This window comes from Panicum virgatum, chromosome 7N, assembly GCF_016808335.1.
Source record: "Panicum virgatum strain AP13 chromosome 7N, P.virgatum_v5, whole genome shotgun sequence".
Taxonomy (NCBI): domain Eukaryota; kingdom Viridiplantae; phylum Streptophyta; class Magnoliopsida; order Poales; family Poaceae; genus Panicum; species Panicum virgatum.
In genome coordinates this window covers 47,420,639-47,438,959 of record NC_053151.1, presented here as the reverse complement: position 1 = coordinate 47,438,959, position 18,321 = coordinate 47,420,639, and the positions used below count along the sequence as shown (strand labels likewise).

Below are 18,321 nucleotides of genomic sequence, written 5' to 3'. Positions count from 1 at the left end.
TTAGGTACAAAAGGTGTGAAGTTGGCTTCCAGAATCATGGTAATTGCACTGACTTGTTTTCCCTTAACGCCAGTTTTTCTAATTCGTGTATATCAAGTGTTATACTAATTAATTCATTTAATTTGAGATAATTTCAGGACAGTGCTGCTTTAAGAGTTGATAAGCTAGATGAAATTTCTTTACATACAACAAAGCAGGTAACTCGTTACTACGTTTCAAGTGGATATATAGTTCTCAAATTGTAGTGCGTAAACGTGCAATGACTTTCTGATTTCAAATGCAGACCCTCACGATGTATGTGTCCGTCTTTGTTAAGTTGGCAGAGGTCACATATCATAAGAACTTTAATCATGAGTCTGTATTTTCTCTTCTTGGTGCTTTCAAGGGTGTGGCCGCAATAAGCCACATCTTGGTTAAGGATGCTCTGGAAAGTGTTAACTATGTTGAATATGGCTCGTCGAACTACAGTTTATTAGTCCAGGACACAGGCAACAGTTGGAACGAGTATGAGCAGAATATTAACAATTTGGAAGAAAAATTCAGGACAGTCCTCATCAACAACAATTCCAACATATATGAGGTAGGGTACATTGTTTTTTCTATGCATAGCCTCCTCCCGCCCATTTTGTTATGTTGTAATCTTTTACAATTAATCTGGGTCTTGCAGCTTCTGAGGCCTACAATGGAGAAGGCGATTACACTTACAATATCATTTGTTTCACAAATGGTCACTAGACATGAAAGGGTCCTAAGTCCTAACCTATATCCCTGGTAAAGTATTCTTTTTTTTCTCTGCTGTTTGGCATAAAAACGTTACTAGACAGAACACCATCCATCTGATTCATCCGTGTGTTAGTTGACATGTTTTTTTGCGGCATGTGGACCTTGTTGTGTCGACGATAACATGAGAGTGCCAGCATCAAGGGTAGGCATGCCGCAAGGGGTGAAGCAACATGACTCCGGCTCACCGGTACATGAGAGCAGTGGCAACTGAGAATCCCGTTTCTGATGAGAGGGACGACCCTGGGTATGATAGCCCAATGATGAATTTACGAGTGACCGGACCGCACCCAACTCACAGTCAATGCCCAACATGGCGGGTCCTACCCATGTGACTCCTCCCTTTCTCTATCTCTTTCCCCTTCTTCCCTTTTCTCCTTCATCTCCCCCCACTGTTTCCTCTGATTCATTCATGGCAGGCGCGGCGCGTGCCGCTTGGAGACAAAACAATAGCAACCCTTCTAAACAATCTACGTTGACAAAATAATTATTAGTTTATCATCAAGTAATTTTGCCAATTATGTTTGGTTTGTGGTTAGGTTTTAAGCGTTCATAAATTCTTTTGCACGGGCGTAGCAGGAGCGATCACGGCGAGTACAAACAAAGGCGCTCCACGGCACACACCCAGTAGCACAGCGCGATGCATGGCTGTGGTGGTCACAGCAGCAGCACCCACGTCTGCCTGGCCCTCCCAAAATGGAAAAAATGAATTCCTGACTACGCCACTGGTTGCTGCTGCTGTGACCACCACAGCCATGCGGCTGTGATTACCAGGGGACAGAGCTCTGGTGCACACACAGGCCAGATGATCGTCTGCTGGTTGGCTGTCTCTCTGACCGCCAGAAATCAGAGAAATCAAAAGAGAATCTGGACAGGACCACCTCGCAGCAGGAGGGCAGCTGGCACCTGGACGTTACCTGAATTTCTTTTCTTCCTTCGAACGGTCCGGGTAACCATGCAAGCGCAGCAGCTCCTGAACATCCCTAGTATGGCCTAATTTTCGTATGAAAGAAGATAACATTCATCAACAAAAAAACTGGAGCATATAGTGCATATGGTATATGAAGTTATGTAGGTTTTCTCCTTTTCCAACTTAGCTTGTGCGATAAACAAGAGCAAGTTTGGAACTATCTTCTATTGTCCAACGCTTGCTAGTACTGTTGCTAATTTGCTAGTACTGCCCAATGCGGAGCAACCATGGCCCATGGGCAGAGGCAGTTGGAAGAAAGTTGTGATCGGGCAAGTCAGGGACTAATCAATGCGCCGAGGGGCTCCGTGCTGGCTTCCATGGGCGATAACTCACCTCCATGCTTCTTCCTCTAAACGGAGTTAGACGGTCACATCACATGTAACAAAAAAAAATCACCTTTTTGACCAAAAAAATGAATGAATAGTCTGTTGGAAGAATGCAAGGAAAACCTTCTAGAGTATTCTCTATGTTGAAAGAATGCAAGACAACCTTCTAGAGTATTCTCTACAAGGCAATAAAAAGATATTTTTCATGAAGTACTCTAGAATTAGTAATAAATAAAATTAAGAATTCTCTAGAAGGGGGACACATGTCACCATCTTATGATCTGCCTTGGCCTATAAATAGAGGATCCCCTCCTTGTCATGCCATCTATCCAAGAGTATGATAGATGAGAAGGGTGAGTGCTATGATAGTCACAAAGAGATGGTGTGTTGTGTACTCTTGTGTAATATTATTGTGTTGTAATAAAGCAAGTGTTTTGTAAGTGTTAATCTCCTAGTTTTTAAGTATTTATTGTATAAGTTGTGATTATTGTAGGTTGGCTCTGTCACTCGAGATCACAAAGGGTCCGAGCTTCATTGTAGGAAGGCTCTGCCTCCCGAAAGTCAGGGTCATATGTTAGTAGGCTCTGCCACCCGGAAGCGAGAAAGCGGCTCTGCTATTGAAAAGACCTCATACACTAAATAGCTAGAAATTGAAAAAATTAACCGACTCTAGAGTGAGTTAGTGTGTCTTAGGTGTAGATACTCAGCTTAGTGGGTATTAGGGCCACCTCTGTTCCCAACATAGTTTATTTGTGTTTTTTCTTTTTGCAACATGCAACATCCCAAGAACAGATTGAGATCACCGATTTCGTGTCTGATCGAGTGCATCGACCAGCTGTGGTGCGGCATAAACTGGACGAAGGTCACCGGCGAAATCGTGGTGCGCTTGATTTCCATTCAAACGTTTGGGTGTCCTGTTCAAATAAAAAAAAGAGGTTCAGCGGTTCAGGTGACGTTCAGATTCCCTGCCGGCTACAGCACAGTGCAGATGATTTCTGGCAAATTGCAGGCCGGCCAAGAGAATGGGGGGACTGCCGGATCACAAGGACTAGTGCTTCGAAGGCCTGCGGGTGTTGGTTGCATTGGGGTTCTTCAACACGTACCCATCCATGTCGTGCGTGCATCAATCGCCAAGCTAGGTCACGTCTCACCACTCGTGTCCACCACCAGCGGCTGGCCTGGCCAATGCAAGGCGGCCGGCCCTAGGCCGGGGCTGCACACTGCACCACCTGTGTATGTAGTGTACTGAGTACAGACAAACAGATTCATGGCAGCCAAAAGCATTACAAGCCCCAATCAGTCTCAGCACGGAAGACGGAGCAGAGAAACTTGTTCGTGAAGCGTGTTGCTTTGGCTACCTGCACCTCGCCATGGCTGCGTGCGTCTCTTCCCTGTCTCGGTGTCTCCCATGGGGTGGCCGCTAGCGACAAGTTGCACAGAGATCAAGGCTGATCCTGTCAGTACAGGAAGAAGAAGGATCCCAAGTTCTTTTCTTTGCCAATGGTTTTGAAAGATCAAACGGAAACGGGTGGTGAAAGGCTGCTGGTCTTACTTTAGAAAAAAGGTCCGTTGGAAAAAAGCAAAACTACCTGACTTGAGCGATGCTCGGACGTGGGTGTTGGTGTTGGTGTTCTGTTGCCTCGGATTTGGGCCTCTCCTAGTCTTCCTTCGTCTAGCTAGTTACTTGCATCTACACGCGCATGGCGATGCATGTGCTTACAAAAATAGAAGATTGGGTGGGGGTGTTGCCGATTGCCAGTCAGGTTTTCATTTTCTTTTTAATTAACACATGCATGTCATTATTCACGGTAGTTTTGGTGAACTTGTTTTGTGCAACTTGTTTGGTGAAACAAAGCGTGCATAATAATGTTATACATATGTGCGATGGCATACAGTCATTGTTTCCTCACGTCTGTCAGTCAGACGGTCAGTGAAATGCTTTTTTTTTATGGGCAGTGACATGCTTTTTTACTTTCCCATGCTCAAAAACTTTACCAGATCAACGTGAAGACAAAAAGAAAGAAGAGTAGCCATGCCCGTTGAAAGGTGTTTCGCCCTCTCCCACTCGTACTCCCCTCCCCTGTCCGGTCTTCCACGTTCCACCGCGTACACCTACTATAATTCTATAAAGCAAGCCCTCAGCCCCTTACAACACACACAACTAAAGCCAACAACAAGAGTAGGGTCGGAGTAGCCATGGTGAGCCTCATCTCGATGACGGAGTCCCCTGCCAGGGCGTTCACCGGAGCAGGAGTCCGCTTTGGCATCGTTGGCTGGTTTTGGAGGAGCGTCGCCCCGTCACGGGAAGATGGAGTTCCCTGCGGGCGTCATGGCCTCCAAGGGTGGCCGGCTGGAAGTGGTGGTGGCCTGGTGGGCACCGCGGCCGGCTGCTTCGGCATCATCGGTGCTAGAGGAGCGCCGCCTGCGGGCATCGTGTCCTCCAAGGGTGGCCGGCTGGCGGTGGTGGTGGGCACGGCGGCCGCGGCGCCGGGAGAGAGCGACGACGGCGGCGGCCTGCCGTTCGCCGACGGCGACGTAAAAGTTTGCCTACAACTCCTTGAGTCAGACCACAAGTAGAGGCAGACGTGCTTCTCGATCTATTTGTTTTTTTGATCGGGAGAAGCACGTATTCGTGCGTCTTCTTGCATTGTTCTATCATTTGAGTGGATTTTCTTTGTTTTTCTGATCGCGGGGTAGCAGTACTCTCGTGCTTGCGTCGATCTATCACGGTATCATCAGCAGCTTGAGTGGAGTTTCCATTTGGTTCTTGTCTGAAACAACTAATCGAACACGTTTTTTTTTCTTCTGAATTTCAGGCCGCCCGGTCGGCGTTCCGTATGGAGACGGAACTCTTCAAACTCAAGCAGCGCCCATTAGCATCTGTGGGGAGCCCATTAGCATTTGTGGTCAAGCTTTTCCGGGAGATATTTGCGAAGCACTATGAGTTGGAAAAGGTCAGTGTTACTTCTATTTTGTAGTTGAACATTTCTATGGTCACGATTGTTTGGTAAACAAAGTTGGATAAGGTCATTCTTACTCCCTCCGTCCCAAATTACAATTTGCTTTGTCTTTATTACATACATATTTTTTGCTGTGTGTCTAGACATAGTGTACATCTAGATGTGTAGCAATATATTTATCTAGAAAAATCAAAACTAATTGTAATTTGGGATGGAGGTAGTACTCTATTTATGATTGAATCTTTCTTCATGATTATTTGATTAACAAAAAAACATGCACCTCCCTTCCATTGACGATGGTGAAAGAATGAATTAACTTATCCTTCTCTAGATTATTTTTCTAATGCTTGTTTCACATCTTTTTTTTTTTTTGAACGAACGGCGACAAGATTGTTTCACATCTATTTGGTTGCAAAGGATATACCATTTCAAGAAGACAGAGAAAATCGATGAGTATGACAAGGCAATGACTTCTAGGAATGCCAGCATTTTTGTAAGCCCTCTTTCTAATAAATTTGAGAAACTTGTTGCCTGAAGAGCTATCAGCACTGCACCAGCAGCAAAAATACCCAAAGCATCCTGTATATAGTTGTTTTTCTGACCATCCTAAAATAAACGTTATAGGGATGTTGAATATTTAGCACAAAACCGTCAGGTTATCTTTCTAAGTTTAGTGAAAAGTGTTGGGTCTCTCCATGCATGCTGACTTTTTGATTTTGTGGAAATTGCAGCACAAAGTGTTAGTTCTGGAGTTCTAGGGTTACACAAGGATCGTGCTATGTGCACTTAGATCGGACATGGGGAAACGTTTCTTGACATGAATACAAGTAGATCATAGGTTCTTTCCTACTTCTAGTACAAGAATGAGTGAGAAGGGAAAGGCGCAGACCGGATCCGCCGGCAGTGGGAGGCGGGACGGAGTTGCCGGCGCTCGGGGTCGATATGGCTCCGGCGGTGACGAACTCCGGGTCGGTGAAGAGTGCGTTCGGCGGTGGCGAGGGTCGACGTGGGTGTGGTGGCCCTCGGGTCGCCACCGACACTGGCCGGCGACGGGAGTGGTGGAGCTCATCGGAGAAGGAGTGTCGGGGGAGCTTCCTGTCGCCACTGCGCACCTTCTCTAGATCGGCTTAGGGTTAAGGCTGTAGGTGGGGACGACTGCGGCAGCAAACTTAGGTTATCGAGCCGTGGGGTCCCACCCCCTCTATATAGCGCAACGCGATGGGGCCTACCAACCACAGTAAGGTTGGGCGCCCCCGAGTAGGTCCCGTCGCCCCTGAGTAGCCTGCGCCGGCCTGCATCCCCCGACGGCGCACCGGAGCTGCTCTGTGCTTGGCTGGAACTGGCTGTGGCGGCGCTGCTGGCTTTTTTATTGTATTTTTGCATGATAGCTACTAAAGGTGTGAAGTTGGCTTCCAGAGTCATGGTAACAGTAATGGTTTTTTATTCCACCAACACCCCTCCATATCTTCTAATTTATGTGTACAGTATTACGCAATTGTTTCATGTTGAAATGATTCCAGGAAACTGCAGCTTTAAGACTTGATAAGCATGATGGAATTTCTTCATGTACGACAAACCAGGTAATTATGCAGTAATGAGGATAGCTATCAGATTTTATTGGTATTTGTTAGGTTCATATTGTCGGTACTCTGTAGCAGGGATACCCACTCTTACTGCAGCAAGGCAGGACCCGCGTAGTTATCCGTAACTGCGCGCAAAGGACGGAGTAGCCAGGCCCCACGGGTCAGGCTCTTTCCTCACCAGGCCAACGGCCCCGGACCCGTTCCCTGCCTGGGGATGGGTCCGGAGACACCACGTGTCTCTAAGGAAGGGAAGCTCCGAGCCGACAGCCGAGGCCTCGGACCCCCCATAGGGGTCCGGGACCTCCTGCGTCCATCCGGACCCCCCTTACCGCGTGGGGGTCCGGAGCCGCCACGTGTCCCGGAGGCACGGGCGCGGGCTCGTGCGCGAGTCCTCCGCTAGGAGACTCGCCCACCTACCGCATTTAATGCGGGTGGTTGAGGCGTGCACTATCGCCGTGGCACGCGGGACAACCTTTGTCAGGCCTCACTGTGCACCGCGTATTACCAAGGTGCACAGTGCAGCCGCCTGTGCCGCACCCGCGCAGAGCCCGTCTGCAGCATTAAATGGATACGACGGCACGGCACTTTTCCATCATGCCGCCTACGCCGCAAGCTACACAGCCCGTTCAGCTACATGGCAGGCGACGCCACTAGCTACGTCTGGCATCGTCCCGACAAGACAGCGCCTGGACATGATGAACGAGGGACTCCAGGAGCAGGCGAGGGATTCCAGGAGAGAGATCTCCTTTGCCTGCGACGCCATAATGTATAAACAGTACGTTATTTTATACTACATCATTGGGCCCACCTGTCGGGGACCCAACAGCCATGTACGCGCCTCCCTTGAGATATAAAATGGAGGCGCTCGCTGCGCACTACGGGCTCTCTAGACACACAAGCTCTCGCGAACTCTCTCACTCTCGTGGGAGGGCAATACAACACACAGTGGACGTAGGGTATTACGCTCCGGCGGCCCGAACCATTCTAAATCTTGTTGTGTTCATCGTGTTCTTGAGTGAGATCTAACTGGGACTAGCTAACCCCCGAGTACACACCCTCTGGGCTAGGGCGGGTGCCTTCCGCCACCCGGCTGTGGTTTGCAGCACCACCACATTTGGCGCGCCAGGTAGGGGCATTTAGCTGGTCGCAGTTCATTTCTTCTTCGTCCCCATGGTTCGTGTGGACGACGTAGAGATGACGGAGGGTGTGGCGTCCTCCACGCCACACGCCCCTCGTGTTCCTGCTCCAGGGGCAACTGTGCCTGCGGAGCAGCCACCGTCGGCGGCGGCGCGCGCTGCTCGCCGGCAAGAGTCAGGGTGCCCATCAAGGGCCCCCTCACAAGATGCGAGCGGCGGAGCGCTGGTAGCGGCTAGGGAGTTGCTTCGCAACCCCCCGGCTGAAGCAGCCTCGCCAGACGCCCTGAAGCAGTGGCGGGATGACGTCGACCGTCTCCTCCACCTGGTTCAGGCCTTCCCCAGTTCTGCAAGGACTGGGCAACGACCCCCGCCCGGCAACGCGGTGGTACCTTACCGCCAGCGTCAGGGCGGTGCGTCGGCGTCCGTGCGCTCCCCTACCGTGAGGGGTGCACGAACAGAAGATCTGCGGGCGGAGCTCAACCGCCGTCGCGCGGGAGAGGATGCCCGCGTCTCCGTTGAGAGGGCGCGAGAGCACCGTCTTAACATTGAGGGCCGCAACCTCAACGCCGACTTGGACGTGGTAGCACCCAAGCCCCCGGTGAACGCCCGGATACAGCCAGGCGCACCAGTTGCTGGGGTGGGCTGCGCTGCGCTGGCGGAGCACCTCCGCGCAGTGGCATGGCCATCCAAGTTCCGCCCCCCACCTGCCGGAAAAATACGACGGTACCACTAACCCGTCGGAGTTCCTGCAGGTGTACGTTACCGCCATCACAGCGGCTGGTGGTAACGGTGCCGTCATGGCAAGCTACTTTCATGTAGCCTTGTCTGGGCCAGCCCGGACCTGGCTCATGAACCTCACACCTGGGACGATCCAGTCCTGGGAAGAGCTCTGTGCGAGGTTCACAGCGACCTTCGCCAGTGCGTACCAGCAGCATGGTGTGGAGGCACACCTTCACGCCGTGAGGCAAAAACCCGGAGAAACGCTCCGGGCCTTCATCTCGCGCTTCACCAAGGTACGGGGTACCATTCCTCGTATCTCAGATGCATCTATTATCACTGCTTTCCGCCAGGGGGTACGTGACGAGAAGATGCTCGAGAAGCTGGCGACGCACGAGGTGGAAAGCGTCACTACGCTTTTCTCCCTGGCAGACAAGTGTGCCAGGGCCTCTGAGGGCCGTGCATGGCACTCAGCCCCCCAAGACGGAGACGCCAAGGCTGGCGGCTCCAGTGCTACTGCTCAGGGCGGTGGCAAGAAGAAGAAGAACAAGAACCGGAATCGCGGGGAACCGCAATCTGGCGGACCAGTCGTTGCAGCAGCAGCGCCAGCGCCGGCTGCGGCAGCAATGGCTGGGGGCCAGAATGCGCATGGCAAACGCCCTCGCCCGTTGCAGCAGCAGCGCCAGCGCCGGCTGCGGCAGCAATGGCTGGGGGCCAGAATGCGCATGGCAAACGCCCTCGCCCGCAAGGTGGAAGCGGAGGTTCATGCCCAGTGCATCCCACCGCTCGCCACAGCGCCGCTGACTGCCGCGAGATCCAGAAGCTCGCGAAGCGGGTCAGTGGGCGGCGTGAGCAGTCCTCCAAAGACGGCTCACCCCCTCCTCGCCAGCGGGCTGGCAAGGAGAAGGCTTCCGACAGCGGGGCCGCCGCCGGGGAGAAAGAGCTGGGGTACCAATCCCCCGCTCGAGAGCTGAAGGGCGTCTACCACGACGACGACTCCGATTCCGACAACGGCGACCGCCGCAAGAAGCTGTACGTAATGTACGGCAGAAGCTGGGAGCTTGTCTCCCGACGGGACGTGAAGACCCTTCGCCGGGAGGTCCTTTCGGTGAAGCCGGGGGTCCCGAAGGCGGCGCCGCACCAGAGGTGGATGAACACCACCATCTCTTTCGGGCCATCCGACTGCCCGGAGAATATGGCCGGAGCTGGTGTACTACCTCTAGTCACCGCTCCCGTCATTTCCAACGTAAGGCTCTCCCACGTGCTAATTGATGGTGGGGCTGGCCTCAATGTCATCAGCTATGCAGCGTTCAAGCAGCTGCAGATCCCGGAGTCCAAGCTGACTCCCTCTCGCCCATTCTCTGGAGTGGGCCCACATCCGGTGTTCCCTTTGGGGAGCATCACATTGCCGGTCACGTTCGGGACCGAGGAGAACTTCCGCACAGAGAGCGTTTTGTTCGATGTTGCGGAAGTGAACCTCCCGTTCAACGCCATCATTGGCCGGCCGGCGCTCTACCGCTTCATGGCCATTGCTCATTATGGGTATTTGGTCTTGAAGATGCCTTCCCCTGCCGGAGTCCTCACCGTGCAGGGCGACCGCACCGCTGCCGTTGCTGCAGTTGAGAGACTGCATGCTCTGACGACAGAGGCTGCACGTTCCAAGGAGGATCCATCCACCTTGCAACCCAAGGCGCCTGCTAAGGCTCCCAGGGTCCAACCGTCCGATCCGGACCATGTTCCCGTGAAGACGGTTCAGATTGGAGCGGACTCCACCAAGACCACCCGCATCGCGGGGAACCTGGAGGAGAAATAGGAAGACGCGCTCATCGCTTTCCTCCGGGCAAATGTCGACGTGTTCGCCTGGGAACCGTCACAGATGCCCGGGATCCCCAGGGAAGTGATCGAGCACAATCTGAGGATCTACCCCGACGCCACGCCGGTGCGCCAGAAGCCTCGGAAGCAGTCCGTGGAGCGACAGAACTTCATCCGTGAAGAAGTCCATAAGCTCCTACACACCGGCTTCATCGAGGAGGTCCACCACCCCGAGTGGTTGGCCAATCCGGTCGTCGTCCCAAAGGCCAACGGGAAGCTCCGGATGTGCATCGACTACACCAGCCTCAACAAGGCATGTCCTAGAGACCCCTATCCTCTTCTGCGTATCGATCAGATCGTGGACTCCACCTCCGGGTGTGACCTTTTGTCTTTTCTAGATGCATACTCTGGTTTCCACCAGATTCAGATGTCTAGAGAGGATAGGAAGCATACTGCCTTTGTAACAGTAGATGGGCTTTATTGCTACATTGTCATGCAGTATGATCTAAGGAATGCCTTACCCACGTTTGTACGAGCTATGAACAAAACCTTCTATAATCTTATTAGAGATATTGTTGAGGTTTATGTCGATGACATTGTGGTCAAGACTAAGGTAGGGTCGACACTAGTGGAGGACCTGTCCCTCGTCTTCGTCCGGCTCCGCGCCACGCGCACGAAGCTGAACCCAGAGAAGTGCATCTTCGGCGTCTCAGCAGAGAAGCTGCTGGGTTTCCTGGTCTCACATCGAGGCATCGAGGCAAACCCAGCCAAGATCAAGGCGATCGAAGCGATGAGGCCTCCTGGCCGCATCAAGGACGTCCAGAAGCTTACTGGATCTCTCGCTGCTCTTAGCCGCTTCATATCGAGGCTAGCTGAGAGGGCCCTCCCCTTCTTCAAACTATTGAGGAGGTCCGGTCCATTTTCTTGGACCGAAGAGGCTGAACAGGCCTTTCAGGAACTGAAGCAGCACCTCACCTCGCTGCCAGTATTAGTGGCTCCAGAGCCCGGTGAGCCGTTGTTTCTGTATCTTGCTGCGTCTGCAGAGGCAGTCAGCATGGTGCTGGTCGCCGAAAGGACGGAGCAAGCTCGCCAGGGGGACACCAGGGTCCCCCCGGCCAAAGATGGTGAGCCGGACCCCGGACACGGGGGCCCGTCAGCCTCACCTCTGCCTGAAGCCCCGGACCCCGCACAAGGGGGTCCGGAGGAGCCTTGTGCCAGTGGGAACCCAGAGCCGCTGGGGGCCCAAGAACCTGATGTGGTGGATAAGGGCGAGCCGGACCCGGTAACCAGGGTCCGGACCGTCCAAAAGCCAGTTTACTACGTCAGTGAAGTCCTCCACGAGACGAAGGCCAGGTATCTTGAGACGCATAAGCTTATCTATGCAATACTTATTGCGTCCAGGAAACTGCGCCACTACTTTCAGGCACACCGAGTTGTCGTAGTGACCTCTTACCCGTTAAGAGCGATCCTGCACAACTCCAACGCCACATGCAATATCGCCAAGTGGGCGGCAGAGCTGGCCGAGTTCCAACTGGACTTCCAGCCATGCCATGCAGTCAAGAGCCAGATCCTGGCTGATTTTATAGCGGAGTGGACTCCTTCCCCAAGCAATTCTGGGGGTCCGGTCGTCAACGCTGGACCCCCGGAGCCTGAAATCAGGGCACCAGTCTTCACCGAGCCCCACTGGACACTCTTCTTCGACGGGTCCGCCCGTGAAAAGTGGTCCGGAGCTGGTGTGGTCCTCATCGACCCAAACGGAGATCAGCTGAAGTACATGGTGCACCTGGAGTTCAAGGCCACCAACAACATGGCGGAGTACGAAGCTCTGATCTTTGGCCTGACGCAAGCCCTCTCATTGGGGGTCTTGCAGCTTCTGGTGAAGGGGGACTCCCAGCTAATCATCAAACAGGTCCGAGGGGATTGCAACTGCAACAATCCCCAGCTCGCGGCATACCTCATACACGTGAGGAAGCTCGAGAAGGACTTCGACGCCTTGGAGCTACAACACGTTCCCCGCGATCACAACTCAGCAGCAGATGATCTCTCTGCGAGAGCATCTACCTGGGCATCCGTGCCCGAGGGTGTCTTCGAAAGACGGCTGCTGAGACCCACCGCCCAGCCTGTCGAGCTGGGTGAAGGGGATCAAGCTAGGGATGGATCTAAACATCCGAATTCTTTGAACAAATTTAATATTTTAAAATAGATATGCTTAAAATTTTATGCTAATCTTTTTTTTATAATATCAAGCATATTATTACACATAAGAATAAAATTTTGTATAAATTTTTTTATGTATTATTTGCTCCCTACAATTAAAAAGGTGAAAAAAGATTCGTATCCGTATCCGATCCGTATTCGAATTTTTATATCTATTATTTGAGAATATATATGATAAATTTGAGGTTTAGTTTTTTTGAATCTTTACAAGATCAATGTTAAGTACAAGACTATGAATTTACATAGTAAATTCAACATCTTATTTGTTCATAATCGAAGAAAAATGACCAAAAATCTGACATTCGAATAGACATCCGAATCCATCCTTAGATCAAGCTAGCACCTCGAAGCCAACGGTCCCGGCAGCACTCCACCTGTGGTGCCCAACCTGGGCCGTGTGCCCTGTTGAGGATCCTAGTGACCTCGCAGAGCCACCCCCACCTACTCAGGGAGCTCCCGATGCATGGATCTCCGAGATCCGGGACTACCTGAAAGATAACATCTTCCCTGATGACGATGTGTCCGCTGAGCGCATAGTCCGATTGGCTAAACGCTACGCGGTGGTAGAAGGGGATCTCTACCGCCGTGGCGCCAACGGTGTCCTCATGCGGTGCATTTCCCAGGGAGAGGGCCGCGAGTTGCTCGCAGAGATCCATGGAGGCGAGTGCGGAAGTCATTCCTCCTCTCGCACGCTTGTTGGCAAGGCCTTTCGGCATGGCTTCTACTGGCCAACAGCACTCCAGGATGCGGCTGAGCTGGTAAGGTCCTGCAAAGCATGCCAATTCCATGCAAAGCAAATACACACCCCGGCTCAAGCTCTGCAGATGATTCCGCCCTCATGGCCATTCGCTGTGTGGGGTGTGGATATCCTGGGGCCATTCCCCCGGGCTGTCGGCGGGTACCGGTTCCTCTATGTCACCATCGACAAGTTCACCAAGTGGCCGGAAGTTATCCCTGTGGTGAATATCACTAAGAAATCAGCAGTCGCATTCCTCAGGTCCATTGTGAGCAGATTTGGCATCCCAAACCGCATCATCGCGGATAACGGGACCCAATTCAAAAGCAGACTCTTCCAAGAGTACTGTGAGGACATCGGCATCCAGCTATGCTTTGCGTTCGTAGCACACCCCCGCAGCAATGGACAGGTTGAGAGAGCGAATGCAGAGATCCTCAGGGGACTCAAGACCCGCACCTACAACTGCTTGAAGAAGCATGGTGCCAAATGGGTTGACGAGCTTCCATGCGTACTATGGGGCAACCGGACCACACCCAGCCGAGCCACCGGGGAGACTCCGTTCTTCCTGGTCTACGGGGCTGAAGCATGCCTTCCCCCAGAAATTCACCTGGGCTCACCACGGGTCTAGGCCTTTGATGAACCCATGCAGGAACAGCTGCGGCGCGACGACGTGGACTTCGTTGATGAGCGAAGGTGGCGAGCAGCAATCCGAAATGCACGCTACAACCAGGCGCTCCGGCGCTATCATCAATGGTTCGTGTACAGTAGGGAGCTCCGGGCTGGCGACCTCGTCCTCAGACAGATCCTGAGCCGAGCAGGGCTCCACAAACTTTCCCCTAGCTGGGAGGGGCCCTTCAGGGTTACAGAGGTATGCCGGCCCGGATGCGTTCGCCTCGCCACAGAAGATGGAGTGCCACTGCCCAACCCATGGAACATAGAGCATCTGCGTAAGTTCTACACCTAGGCAAAGCCGGAAAATAATCTTTTCCTTTGTAATAAGATAGAGTTACCGTGCGGCCCAGAGCGGTTGGGGGCCACCCTCGTAAACCCGACCTCTGGCATCCATCGCACCGTTGGCTAACGCGCGGCTCAGAACGGTAGAGGTCCGACCTCGTAAACCCGGCCTCTGGCATCCATCGCGCAAGCCATGTACATCAAGATTGCAAAGGAAATAATTTCTCCCAGTTCTGTCTTTATGTCAAAATTTAAATTCACATTCCGATTCTCAAGTTTTTACTTTTCTAACCCCCGCGGGGACCTCTACCCTTGTTGCTACAACTAAGATCTGAATTGAGTTGCTGGACTACCGTACAGATCCGGACCCTCTTGCTGCTGGAGAGGAGTCCAGACCCCAAGGGACCTATTCTGGAGAGCGGGTGCTTGTTTCCTGGGGTGGTCCGGAGTCCTATGTAGCCGCTTAGCTGGTTCCGTACCCAAAAGCCTACACACTCCACCACCCTGTAACAAGTACTCTAGTACCTGGAGCCGAGTAATTAAGGGCTCGGACCCCGTTCCAGCTCAAGAGTTGGTTTCCTAAGTCCAACACGGCATGTCCAGTCCTATATCTCAAAGGATCGAGTACAACAAAGTGACCTTGCCCGCTGCTGCGAGAGGCCTGGGACAATGATGCCAGGTCCGGGAAGATCGTGCTGTTTCCTGGAATTGTCCGGAGCCCTGTGTAGCGCCTTAGCCTGGTCCCGTACCCTAAGCCTACACACTCCACCACTCTGTGACAAGCACTGAGCAACCTGGACCTGCGCATCTAGAGCCCCGGACCTTGTACCAGCCTGGCACTAGTCAGGGATGAGTCCCGCGGGCCTGCTACTAAGCTGTAAATTTGAAGTGGTACACAGGTTAAGTCTTGACTGGTGGTAGCCAGCCTCAAACCATTGAGCCTACCTACCAGGGGGTCCTAGCATCCGCTTCAAACCCTTCATGCAGATCAAGGTCCAGTCTCAATGGTAGACAGACTCAAAACGACTGAGTCTATCTCCCAGGGGGCCCGGAGCATCCGCTTCGTCCCAGACATCATGAATGGATTCAGCATGCGTCAAACAGCTAAGTTGCAGTATCATTGCTACTGTATAAGTGAATTTGATTCTTCTCCCTGTAGTTCTATATGCTACATAGGGAACAAGGCGCTTGCTCGTCTTACAAACTATGCAGCCCTATGCCCAAGGAGGTCCGGAGAATCTTCTACGGCTCAGGTGGCAGACAGGTCCAAGCAACTGAACCTATCCGCCAGGGGGCCAGGGCGCCGGGGTGCTGCATACCGCAAATCAACAACTGACAAACAGCTAAGTTGAAGTTTCTTCTATTTCAAAAATTTCAACTAATACAGTGTTTGTTAGATAGTGCAAAAAGGAAAAGATACAATGCCCAGCTCAAGGGTCCGCAGCTTCCCGTTTGAAATAGGCGGCAACGAAGTCGACGACCTCTCGCACGCTGTCCCGAGCGGCGGCCTCCGTCTCAGCTACAGGGCCATTGACCACGGGCGCCAGCGACATGGCCGGGTCATGGCTCTGGAGGTAGGTTAGGATGTGCTCTGCCACCATCCGGATCAGCTCGCGACCCTCGGCTTCAAGCTGACCAGCGAGGACTGGCTCCAGACGATGGAGCCTATCCGAGGCAGAACTCAGCACTGGGAGGGTGTCAGCTATCGAAGCTGGCGGCTCCGCCACCTGGATTGGGCTCATCCCAAATGGTACCAGTGCGAGGCTCGCTTCGGCCGCCCAGTCAGTGATCCGCTGGGCTCCCGCGCGCTGGTCCTCCTAGTGCTTCCGGACCGCCTCCTGGACCGCCTCTCGCACCCGGGTGTCCAGAGCCGCCTTGGCCACCTCCATCAGCTGAATCACCACCAGAAAGTCTATTGGCCTGCAATGATTTAGATGACTTATTGGAACCCTTTGAACCACGTTCTTTGCATCCCTTGGATCTCCTTTCTACAGGATTGTAGTTTCTGAAACAAGAAGGCAGTTTTTTCAATACCTTTGTAAGGGGCAACTTTTTATTACAGTCGACATAATCAAGATTCAAGACACGTACTCATTCATAATTCCACCGTTTACAGAATCACAATATCTTTTCAACCACTGAAGAAATTCCAAGTTGTCCAATGGGCGTCCTTTAACAAGCTTGTTGACCTCAATATTCTGCAAGAAAAAAATAGTCATATACCAGAGCAAGGAAGAACTTCTATGCTGCAAAATGACTAGAAATGAGAGTAGCATAACACAGATGAAGCACTCTTGGCTCTTATTAGAAAAAAGAGCTGTAAATCAGTTAACATTCTCGTACCATAAATTTGTTATTGATGGTTTTGTGGAAGTAGATGAAAAAGGTAATGTCCCTGGTACTGTATTGATATATATAAGGTTTCCCCATAAAATTAACAATGGAAACAACTACTACCTTTGTTCGTTTTATCTAGCACCACCTGATCACATTTATATTAAAAAATGGTACTTGTGTCAATGTCGTCTAACATCATGCAAGTCTGCCAAATTCCACACTACTTTGTACGTGTGCTGCACCCAACCAAAAAGCAGTGCTGCAGACAAGAATTTACACATAGAAGAGCTAAATCCCTTTCAGCATTCACTTACAGAATACAGACATCCATTCCAAATTGGAACATAAGCTACCACAGAAGCCTGACTGTTGCACACATATTTTTCCCAATGGCAAACACAAGAGAATATCATATGCACATTACACAGATCGAAATGCATCAAGCACGCAATCAAAAGGCTGGCAGTCAGTACCTTGACTATGCGCAGCTTGTTGAACACATCCTGAAGAACCTTGTAGTTCTGTATCATGTCATATTCGGTCTTCGCATCAAAGTTAACCTGCAAACACGCACAAAATACAGTGGTACAATCAACTGAACAACCTAACACCACGCGTCCGGACCCAAATACAGTACAGATCGATTAAGTCAGAAGCTGGTACGAAAAAGAAGGGAGCAGCATCGAAATCAAACCTTATGCATCGGCACCACTCCGGGATGAACCATATCCATCAGTTGGCACTGCACCGCCCCCGACGCAGCCTGCAGCAAAGGAAGAACAAACGACCAATCAACACAAAATTCCGCACCGCGCCACACATCCAACCGTTTCCAAACCATGCAATCCTCGATTCTTCCTCTCGCGCGAACAAGAGATCACGGTACTCGCGAACAGATCAAAACCCTAACCACCTGACAAATCAAACCAACCGAGCGTGGCCAATAAAATGGGGATTGAGGAAAGGGGCCTGACCTCCTCGACCTTGGCGAGGGAGAGCTGGAGGGTGGCATTGATCCAGTGCAGGATCTCGCCCCTCCCCACGAAATAGGCGCCGTCCATGATCCCGATGCTCGACACCGCCGCCGCCGCCATCGCCTGCTTCCCCCCTCGGTCGCGAGCTGCGAAACAAACTTTTCGAAACGCCTCCACGCGAAACGGCGGCGCTGGGCGACTGGGCGTTTGCGTCTGCCCCTTTTATTTGCAAAGTTTAAAATTCCAAAAAAAAAATTCCGCAAGGAGACTTAAATTTAGGCGAAATAAAAAATGCATCACACAGTTTGCCGGTAAATCGTGAGAGGAATCTAATAATTAGACGCTAAATTGCTACAGTAATACTACAGTAAACAACCTCTGATGACGGATTAATTAGATTTGTTAGATTCGTCTCGCGATTTACAGACGAGTTCTGTAATATAATTTATTTTGTAATTAGTCCATGTTTAGTACTTCAAATATAGAAAGATGCTCTTTCAAAAATTTTACAACCTACAACTAAGGGCTTGTTTAGATCCCAAAACGCAAAATGCAAATTTTTTGTAAATCGCTTGCATGCTGTACTAAATGTAGTCAAAAAATAAATCGCATTACACAAATGGACTGTAAATCGCGAGACGAATCTAACGAGACTAATTATGACATGATTAGACACTAAAGTGTTATAGTAATGTTACAGTAAATATGCTCTAATGATGGATTAATTAGACTCATTAGATTCGTCTCGTAGTTTACAGACGAGATCTATAATTAGTTTTGTGATTAAACTACATTTAATATTTTAAATATTAAAAAATT

General features: G+C 51.4%; 1 protein-coding gene and 1 long non-coding RNA gene across 3 annotated transcripts; one reads left to right on the top strand and one right to left on the bottom strand.

Annotated features, from left to right (window-relative positions):
* The first annotated feature begins 4,228 nt into the window (after positions 1 to 4,228).
* LOC120682861 lies at positions 4,229 to 6,675 on the top strand. 2 transcript variants are annotated; one of them, XR_005678625.1, is made up of 3 exons: positions 4,229 to 4,805; positions 4,893 to 5,529; positions 6,557 to 6,675. It is a non-coding gene; the product is annotated as an uncharacterized LOC120682861 (long non-coding RNA). The 2 variants fall into 2 exon arrangements; XR_005678624.1 differs by lacking the exon at positions 6,557 to 6,675 and having other exon boundaries at positions 4,893 to 5,030; positions 5,426 to 6,287.
* A 9,122-nt stretch (positions 6,676 to 15,797) lies between these two features.
* On the bottom strand, positions 15,798 to 17,714 carry LOC120681353 (microtubule-associated protein RP/EB family member 1A-like). Its single transcript, XM_039962854.1, has 6 exons — positions 17,503 to 17,714; positions 17,223 to 17,291; positions 17,002 to 17,088; positions 16,283 to 16,389; positions 16,075 to 16,196; positions 15,798 to 15,856 (listed from the first exon to the last, which is right to left on the bottom strand). Exons 1-6 carry the CDS (start codon positions 17,620 to 17,622, stop codon positions 15,798 to 15,800), a joined length of 564 nt encoding a protein of 187 aa, XP_039818788.1. The 5' UTR covers positions 17,623 to 17,714.
* Between the last annotated feature and the right edge of the window lie 607 nt (positions 17,715 to 18,321).

Bases quoted from the DNA above. Each gene is read 5' to 3' on its own strand.
- LOC120681353 (XM_039962854.1), bottom strand. From the start codon at position 17,622: ATGGCGGCGGCGGCGGTGTCGAGCATCGGGATCATGGACGGCGCCTAT. The intron at 17,089-17,222 runs GTTTGATTTCGA...GCGTGTTTGCAG, and splicing joins GAGTGGTGCCGATGCATAAG to GTTAACTTTGATGCGAAGAC. The intron at 16,197-16,282 runs GTACGTGTCTTG...TTCTTGTTTCAG, and splicing joins AACGGTGGAATTATGAATGA to AAACTACAATCCTGTAGAAA.